Source organism: Penaeus monodon, chromosome 4, assembly GCF_015228065.2.
Source record: "Penaeus monodon isolate SGIC_2016 chromosome 4, NSTDA_Pmon_1, whole genome shotgun sequence".
Taxonomy (NCBI): Eukaryota; Metazoa; Arthropoda; class Malacostraca; order Decapoda; family Penaeidae; genus Penaeus; species Penaeus monodon.
The window spans coordinates 21,603,219-21,613,218 of record NC_051389.1 but is presented as its reverse complement, the minus strand read 5'-3'; the positions used below and the strand labels follow the sequence as shown (position 1 = coordinate 21,613,218).

At 35.4% G+C, this 10,000-nt stretch overlaps 2 protein-coding genes across 2 annotated transcripts; both read right to left on the bottom strand.

Annotated features, from left to right (window-relative positions):
• Nucleotides 1–5,307: 5,307 nt before the first annotated feature.
• LOC119572501 lies at nt 5,308–6,788 on the bottom strand. The gene is made up of 2 exons (XM_037919609.1): nt 6,473–6,788; nt 5,308–6,335 (listed from the first exon to the last, which is right to left on the bottom strand). The coding sequence occupies exons 1-2, from the start codon at nt 6,786–6,788 to the stop codon at nt 5,308–5,310; spliced, it is 1,344 nt and encodes a 447-aa protein (XP_037775537.1).
• A 14-nt stretch (nt 6,789–6,802) lies between these two features.
• Nucleotides 6,803–7,900, bottom strand: LOC119572500. The gene has a single exon (XM_037919608.1). It carries the CDS (start codon nt 7,898–7,900, stop codon nt 6,803–6,805), a length of 1,098 nt encoding a protein of 365 aa, XP_037775536.1.
• Nucleotides 7,901–10,000: the final 2,100 nt, after the last annotated feature.

The window sequence follows — 10,000 nt, the reverse complement described above, 5'->3', positions numbered from 1 at the left end:
AGGTTTGGGCTAAAAAAGTTTGGAAAAAAAGGGGAAAATTTTTTAACTGGTAATGGGGTGTGCTGGCCCAAAGGGTTTCCCCTTTAAAAATTTTCCAACCCTTAAGGGAGGGGGGGGGAAAGATGCTCGTAAAAATGATGCAACCCCGTGCCCTTAAATTCCCCGGGAAAAACTGCCTGGGGTTTTTTTAACTTCCTTAAATCCCCTTTCCCCCGTTTTTTTTTTTTTTTTTTTTTTTTTTTTTTTTTTTTTTTTTTTTTTTTTTTTTTTTTTTTTTTTTTTTTTTTTTTTTTTTTTTTTTTTTTTTTTTTTTTTTTTTTTTTTTTTTTTTTTTTTTTTTTTTTTTTTTTTTTTTTTTTTTTTTTTTTTTTTTTTTTTTTTTTTTAAAAAAAAAAAAAAAAAAAAAAAAAAAAAAAAAAAAAAAAAAAAAAAAAAAAAAAAAAAAAAAAAAAAAAAAAAAAAAAAAAAAAAAAAAAAAAAAAAAAAAAAAAAAAAAAAAAAAAAAAAAAAAAAAAAAAAAAAAAAAAATATCAATATATATATATATATATATTCATATTTTATACCATCATCATATTTCATAAACTATCATGTTTAATTTTATTATTTTTTTCTTTATTACTTTTATTATATCATTATAAATTTTTATTTTATTAGTTAGATACCAAATTGTTAAAAGGATTTGGATTAATTAATATTTTCAGTACCCTTGTTGTTGTTGTGGTATTGTATTAAAATTGTTCATTCTGATCATATCAATTATATTAGTATTATAAATATTAATAATATTTTGTTGTTGTATATTAAAACTATTATATTATTATTAGATAAACATTCTTGTTATCATTAATTATTAAAAATTAGTAATTTTATTTTAATATCATATTATCATTTTCTTATTCAATATTGTTAGATTATATTTCTATTTCATGTATTTTATTTTTTAGTAAAATATCGAAAGTATTATCAACATTATGTTTTCTTTATAATCTTATTACCATTTCCTTTAATCGTTATTATTAAACATATTTCCATTTTTATGATAAAAAGTAATGGTAATAGTAATTATAAGGTCTCACTAGACCCCCATTGTCAACAAGGCATGAAGAAGCAACGGGGCGAGGTTGGGGGTTGTCAATGAAACAGGTGGTGAGCTGGCAAATGCCACGTATTGGCCTTTAATTTTCAATGGGTTTCACAAAAATATAATTTGTGGAAAATAAGTACTTCATTCTAGATTTTAATAATATATAGAATATGCAATTTTTTCTAGAACACATTTAGAAATTAATTAGTTAATAAAAATATAAAATTTTTTTAACTCAGAAACAATAACAAAGAATGAGGTAAACAAGAAAACCGTAGTGTTTGAGCATCATAAGGGAAAAAACATATTTCATACTCCCCCCCCATAGGAGGATTTTACTCCTACATAAACTAAGTAAAACTTGAAGAGGTAATAAAACCCTTTGAGAAAAATAATGGAAAATTTTCCTTAAGAGATTACATCTATAAACCACATAATATTAAAATCTTTAAACCTTATTTATCTTAAATAAGAAGCCCCTAAAAAAATTAAAAAACTCCCACTTAGAACACTACAAACTTTTAAAGGGTCAAGTTTAAATGGGGTTCTTACTGCACGCCCCCGTCGACTATAGGAGGTGGGTTTTTAAAAAATGTTCTTTCAAAAGGGCTCAGAGGCACTTTTTTTTCACGGGTTTCCCCGGGAAAATAAATGGGGTAAAATTTTTTTCAGAATCTTCATCCCAGGGGAAACAACTTTTTCAAGATCAGGGCAACTTCCCCTTTGGTCTTTTGGGAACCTTCTTTGTCAGTTTGACCCAAACACTCCTAATGATATTATCATTACTTGGGAATACTTCTGTAACTACCCCTAGGGGCCCCATTTAACCCCTAGGAACATGGTTTTCCCTCTGTTAGGAAAACAGACCTTTCTGACATTGAAATTTTTGACAAACCCTTTTCAAAAACAGGTGGCAAATTTCTTAAAAAATTCCCCCTTTTTTTTCCAAAATTATCAAGTTGCTGCTGAGGGAAACCCCCTTTTCTCGGATAATTAAATCCTGTCTTGTAACATAGGGGGGGTTTTAATCAAAATTAAGTTGGAACCCAGCTTTTAATTTCCAAGGGAAAAAGTTTTTTTTTTTTAAAGGGGATTCAAAGGATTTAAAAAATTTCAGGGTTCATTCCAAAAAGGTAAAAGGGTTAAAATTTTAAAAAAAAAACCTAAAAACTTCATAAAGGGGAGTGGTTAAAGCTAAATTTTTGACAGACATCTAAACCTATTTTTTCCTCAAAGCGGGATTTAAAACAGACCAAAACAAACTTTCCCACAAAACCCCCCCAGGGAGAACGGGGAAAAGGGAAATTAAATTTCCCCACTGAGGAAAAACAGGGGCCCATATTCTTCTAAAATTTGGACGAGCGGGCACCCCAAATGTTTTTAGCTTAATCTGAGTAAAAAACAGAAGGAATGCCTTTTGTGCTGAAAAATTACGTAAAGCCAGCATGCAGTCAGAGAGGATAAGAACAGTAAATTCTAGGGGCACTGCTCTTATTCCCGCCCCATGTAAAAAACCCAAAAAAATAATTTTTTTGGAAGGTAAATCAATACAAAAGAGAGGGGCCAAACATAATAAAAACCTGTTACCCGTAAAAAAGGAGGGGGCAGTTTAACTCTAAAACCTGGTAGGGGTGACGCCCGGGTGATTAAAAAGCCCCGGAACATACCTCTTACACCGGAACCACCACAAAAATTTTTGGCAATTGGGCTCCCCTCCCACATCCAATAGCTGCCTCTTAAAATTTGAGACAATGGTGGATTTCTCCCGCAGCTTTTAGGAAAAAAAAATGTTGAAAAATTTAAAAAGAGTTTGCAACATGGGCCGGAAGGAACTTAATAGGGCCTTGTTTCAAAACTCAAGTCTGCCTTTTCCCAAAAAGCCTTTAATTCTCAACAGGCCCTTTATGTCTACAAAGGGATCTAGTTACACAAAGGAGAAATCCCTTTCAGGAGATTTACCCTTTTTTAAGTCTGCCCTTTTTCCCGAGCAAAAATTTTTCTCTCTGACACAGTAAAAAAAAATTTGGTTTTTGGGTTAAACCCAAATCACCGAAGAAAAAAGGGCCTGACATTTTCCCCAGAAAAGAGGTCGGGCATTGTTTAAAAATCTATAACCCAACCCCCCTATATGATGAGCTTTATTTAAATGACTCCAAACTCTCAAAATCAAATATGTTAGGAAAAGGGACAGTACAAAGAAATGATTTTTAAATGTAACTTTCCTTTTACGGTAGATCCACAGGTTTTTCCTTTATCCCCTTTAAAGGGTTAAAAGGGTTTAAAAAACCCAAATAGGGCCCTTTATCCAAAAAAGTAGAATTTTCAAGGGGGCTCAGGTAACTCCCCTTTTAGAAAGAGATCCAGGATTTCCCTTTCCCCCAAAAAATGGTACCAGTTTACATGGGGAGGTGAACCCCTTTAATTTCCCAAAAACTTATTTTACACAAAGCCTTCCCTTTACAAGGATTACCCTTTATCCATGCAAGTGCAAACCCTTTTAGTCAAGTCCAACAACAAAAAGTTACAGTTTAAACGAGATATAGGGCAGACTTCCCCAAAATCTAAGAAACCGGGGCCCCCAAAGAAAGCACCAAAGCAACTTAGTCGGGGAAAGAACCCTTTTTTTTGGGTACCCTAGACCTTTTACTACAAATGACACCTGGGATGTCCCACCCCCAAGGGGAAAAAATTTTAAATACACAGAAGCTCCAAAACCCCTTTTGAAGCATCACCAAAAACATTTAATTTTCCCGGGCCCGAAAACCCCTGAAATTTCTGGGAAATAGCAGCGATTTACTTCCAGTTTTAAGAGGAGCAATACTCTTAAACCCAAATTTGGAACCTTTTTTTGCAACTTTTAGGTAGTACCCTTTACCCCAAACAAGCCCAAGTCTCCATATGTTTTTGAAAAAGGATTTTTGCATACATGACCCCAAAGGGGGCTAATCAAACCAAATGGGTCAAAAAAAACTTTGGGTATGAGACTCCGAACGGGTCTTTTTTTTTGAAACCAACTGCGTTTTCGTATCTAAATCAAAGTCCCCCCAAAAAAAAAGGGGAAGGAAAACCCTTTATCCAAAACCCCCTTTGGTTCTTTTTACCCGAAAAAATTTTCAAAACTTTTGTTCAGGAATCTACAAAAATTTTTTTTTCCTTTTAGAAAAAGGAAAAACCCGAATGAAATTTTAGTTCAAAAAACAAAAATTGCACATTTGCCCCGGGGGCAGCCAAATCCAAATTTTAAAGGTTTTTCTTTAAAAAAAACATGACTTCGTTTTTGGAAAAGACTGAAAATTTTTAAAATTTTTTTAAATCGGGAATTTAGTCAAAAAAAAAATTTAAAAAAAGGGAAAGGGGACCGCCAAACCCAAAAATTTAAAGGAAAAAGCCCTTTAAAAGGGGGAAAACATAAATCTGGTTTTTTGTTTAAACGTTTTTTAAAAGGGGAAAGGGTTTGGGTAAACACAATTTATTTTAAACTTTCAAACCCCCTTTTTGAAAAAATCAAAATTGCCAAGGGGAAACAACTTTGCTTAAACCCAGCTTTTTTAAAAAATTTTTAATTTTAAAGAAAACGCCCCGGGGAACCCATTTTGCCCCAAACAAATTCAAAAAATGGTCAATCTTAGGTTGGGAAGTAAAGTTCCTTTTAACCCAAAAGGGCAAACCCCAAAAATTTAAAAAGGGCTGGAAAATTCCAAAGTCCCTTTGGGGACTCCTCTTTTTTTTCATCCCGAAAAAAGAAAACCCAACAAAGGGGCCTTTGGGGGTTTAAACCTTTTCTAATTGGGTTAATTTCAGGTCCAAAGTCCCCAAAATTTTTAAACCTACAGTATTCCAACTTCCCGGGGGCCCATTATTTGTAAAAAAACCCCTTTACAAAGGTTTAAAAAGGGGTGAAAATGGGGAATAACAAAAATTCCGGGGAATTTTAAAAGGGGGTAAAAAAAATTCCCAAACCGGAAAACTTTAAATTTTTTTTTAAATTGGGGGGGTTTTTTAAACACCTTTTGGTTTAAACCTAACTTTTTAAAATTTCCCAAAAATCCAAAAGAATTTTACTCGGGTTAATTTTTTAAAAAGAAAAGGAAACTTAAAACCTTTTTCCAAAAGGGCAGAAATGACAACCTTTGCTTAACTTTGTATCAGTAATCTCAGTTTGAATGCCATTTAGAAAGAGGAAACCTGCTAATGCAAATTCTCTGAGCTTCTTAAACTTATCAGAACCTCTTCAGCACTGTCTGCCCTGACAGCCAATCATCCACATAAAGGTTTTCCTTTAATTCTTCTATGACTTCAGTATTAGGAAAAGACTGTAAGTGATATTTGATAGTTGCATTTAGCAAAAAAGGGCTACATGTGTTGCCAAAGGGGACACGCACAAACCTCATAATTCTAATGGAGTCTTTGCATTTCCAAAGAAAGCGATGAACATCTCGGTCCTTTTGCTGAACACAGATCTGTAAGAAAGCCTTGGTAATATCAGCAGTCAGTGCAACTTTCCACCTTCTGAAACGAATCAAAACTTTCACAAGATCAGGATTAAGTGAAGGACCAGACTCAAGACAATCATTTAAAGAAACGCCATTGTAACTAGCTGCAGAAGCATCAAAAACTGGTCTAATCTTAGTTGAAGTACTGCTTTCTTTAACAACTGGACGATGAGGCATATAATAAATGGGCTGAGAACTTACAATCTCATTTGAAGGGACTTCCTCAATTATTCCCTCATCTTCGTAACCAGTAAACACATCAAAATATTGTTCCTTAAGTTGTGGATCCTTATCTAACTTCCGCTCTAATCCTTCTAGTCTTTTTCTAGCAAGTCCCTCATTATTTCTAAGATTCTTCTTACAGTCATCCGACTTCCAGGGTAAGCCTACTTCATAACGCCCCCCATCAAACTTAACATTTCCACAAAATTGTTGTAGAACAGGGTCTGAGGTAAATGGGCAAGTAACAGTTTCCTTTTGAGTTATTCCAACAGATTCTAAACTCCAAAATTCCCGTAAATCAGAATCTGTTACATTTCCTATGCATAACATTTGGGTAGACTCAAATGGCTTGTTAGTAGAATTCATCCATGAGCCAGACAAAACCCAACCAAAGACAGACCTTTGGGCTACTAATCCATTTCTCTGATATGGCTTAATTTCAGGATCCATAAGTCCCCAATAAGCATCCAAACCTACTAGTATATCTATACTCAGGTGACTATTATTTTTGTAATCATCAGCAAGTTGAAAGTCTGAAAATGCATCAACAAATTTACGGGAATACAGGGTCTAGTTAAAGGTGCACAAACCTTTGGAATCTCTAATGCCATTAAATGTTTTACACCTTGTAAACCTACTAATTTCAAATCAAAGATATTACTCTGTTTACCTGGATGAGACTTACTACCTCCAAAGGCAGCATATGACACCGTCTCCGAGCTCACCCACTTAGGCTTAACTTTCTTCACAAAATTACTGGACACATAAGATCTATCAGAGCCAGTATCAAATAACAAGGTGGCTTCACAACAAATACCTGAATCACCATACACTTTAACTCTAGCCGTTTGTAACACACAGCTAGTTTTTGTTAACACATTACACTTACTAAGAGCAACTCCAACATGATTCACTTCAGGACTGCAATTCTCTGAAGAAGATTCAGCAGTATCACTAATCTTCTGATCACTAATGTCCTTTTCCATAGCTTTATTGGAGTTTATGTGCCCTTTGCTCTACACAAAAGAGAATTGTGATTTCCATTACACTTGGAACACTTGATTCGACAACCACTGGCAATATGTCCCTTACTTAAACACTTAAAACATAAACGGGCTGCTTTAATCCTTTCTTCACGTTCCTTAAATGAGAGCTTCTGAATATCCCAGCACTTCTCAGACTTGTGTTTCTTGCTGCAGAATGCACAAAAATATGATCCTGCTTCAGATGATGTGTACAGAGCTGATGCAGATGGTACTCTTTTCTCAGATTCCACAAACCGTCCTTCTGCCTTCCCTAACACAACACTGAAGGTTTCTGATCTCTCAATTCTCTCAATTTCTCTCTGAAGAAAATGCAGCAACCAACTGAGGTCACTTTCATGGCCAGAGCCTTCTCTGGCCCACTCCATTCTTAGCTCCTCAGGAAGGCATGCCAGGATGATGGGGGTCAGGAACACTTCACACTGCTCCCCTGATACTCCCAAAGCTTCTAGGCTACGGATGTGTGTCAGCAATTCATCACTTAGATTCCACAAGGAGGACACATACTTTGGTCCCTTGCCTTTCACAGAAGATTTATAATTCAAAAGTGCTTGTACATGTGCAAATTTAATACGCTCAGGTCTTCCAAATCTTTCTTTCAGCATATCACAAGCAATTTGGTAATTTGCTTCGGTATGTGCAAGTCCTTTTACAACACCCTTTGCATCTCCTTCCAATAATGACTGCAGGTAGCTAAATTTAGCTATCACTGGAATGTCAGAATCATGCACATGAGTCTTAAACTGGTCCCAAAATGACTGCCACAGAGTTACATCTCCTTTGAACTTTGGTAACTCTAATTTGGGTAACTTTACATTTGTCATCTTGTTGCTACTAGATATTTTACTGGGACTAGAGGATGAAATAGATTCACTCTTCTCACCTTTCATCAAATCCCCCAACCTCTGTGCAGCTTGCAGCCTGGGCTTACGGACTTCTTGAAAAAACTCAGAGGCGTTATCGAGCTCTTCATCCAAGTTCGCAAGATCAGTCTCTAATTCTAACAATGTTTGTACCTCCTCCAAACTGGCAAGACGTTGATCAAAGTCATCCATGGCAGCTTGCAGATCGATGACACTGACATCTGGATTGTTGAGAAGGCCCTTAATGTGTTAGATTGCGAGTTGCCCACCCTCGGGCGACTGCCCTCTTCTTCTGAAGTTTCTCCATGTCTCCCATTGTTGACACAAAAAACAACCGGGATTCTTTGTAGAACCTGTTTCCCGGGTCTGGGCACCAAAATTAAGGTCTCACTAGACCCACATTGTCAACAAGGCATGAAGAAGCAGGAGCGGGTTGGGGTTGTCAATGAAACAGGTGTGAGCTGGCAGTGCCACGTAGTGGCCTTTAATTTTCAATGGTTACACAAAAATATATAATTTGTGGAAAATAAGTACTTCTATTCTAGATTTTAATAATATATAGAATATGCAATATTTTTCTAGAACACATTTAGAAAACTTACAATTTAGTTAATAAAATAAAATATTTTTAACTCAAAAAAAAATAAAAAAAGGAAACTGGGGGAAAACCAAAAAATCGTAGTTTTTCTGGGGCATCATAAGGGAACTAAAATTTAACACTAAAATCTTTTTTTATAAAAGATTTGATTTTTTTTTGGCGGTCATTCCCCCATTGTAATACTTAATCGGAAATAATTGTGAAAATTTGACCCGGGGGGGGTTTTATACAATTCGGAAACCTCGGAGGATAGGCATTAATTTTCTCTTGTGGTTTCAGGTGGCGCCGGGCGTGCACTTTTTATTTTGTTTCCAAAGTGAACTTTTCAATGTTTTCCCCTATTCTTGTTTTTAAATTATAGTATACTTTTAATTTACCAGTATAGTTTTTAAGTTGCCTCACGTAAGTACGTAAAAGATTAACTATATTTTTACTCTGTTATATATATATGCATTGACATTTTAAATTGGATATATTTTAAATATTAATTTTTTTTGATTGTTCTTTTAGCTTTAGATAATTCCCATGTTGCTTTTGATTGATAGCTTAATGTTAACTGATATTCCTTTCAGAGCTAGCATTACCCCTTAAATATCAAAAGCAATTAAGTTTTTTTGGCTTATTCACTTTTTTCCCTAAATGAGTCTTTCAAAAGTAGTATATTTTTGAGTATGCGTTTTACTTGTTTTCCGTTTTGGGTTTTCTAAAAAACGGTTTTTTCCACGAAAAGGGAAGAAAAATGCTTTTGGTGTAGGGAAACCCGGGAGCCTGGGGGGGGGAGGAAACTGCCCAAAAAGGCCGGGGAAAAATCATTACGCTAAAACCCCTCCTTTACTCCGGGATGTAGTGTTAGGGGGAGAGGGAAAATTTTTTAAAAAGGGAAAACCCGCCTTCCGTTTAGGGGTTCCCTAAAAACCAGAAAATTTGGTGGGCGAGTGAAAAATTTTCATAATAAATGATGATGGGAAAATTTGATAAATCTTAAGGGGGGGGTTAGGGAAAAGTAGAGGCATGTATCCGGACTAAAAGTGTCTTTAACTGGAAAACATTTTGGGAAAAAATCGGGGGTTATGGCCCTGACCGCGCCAAAAGCGTTGTAGTTTGGGGGAGGAGGGAAAGGGGGACTGGGGCTTTAAGCTTTTAAAAGTTTCAAGGGGGGAAAAATTTAAAAACCAAAAAAATTTTTTTCCCTTTTTAGACTGATGGATTTCTTTCCAGGGAACTTGAGGAGTTTTTGGGTTTCCAGGGTTTTGGGAAAAAACAAATTTCAAATTTTTCCAAGAGTCGGGGGGGGGCTAAACAAAAAAAAGTACGATTTCGGGGAGGGATAAAAGGATGGGGAAAAAAGAAAAAGTAGGGGAAAGCCGGGGAAGGGGGAAAAGGTCCCCCAAAAAAGAAAAAAATGTGAGGTAAAGGGAAAATGAAATTTAACTTACACCGGAAGGTAAACCGGTCGAGGGTTTTTGAAAGACCGGTTTTTAAGACAGGAGATTGAAAATGGGTCGGGAAAAAACCTGGGGTTTAAGATGGGTCTGGGGAAAGCATGGACCAGGAAAGCATCCATTTGGTGGCCTGGTAAAGGGAAAGTCAGATATACCATCAAATTTCCCAAAGAACTTCCAGGCATTAGTTTTACATTTAAAGAAAAGTAATATGTGTGTAAATTCTCTTCATTTGGAGGAATTATGAGGGAT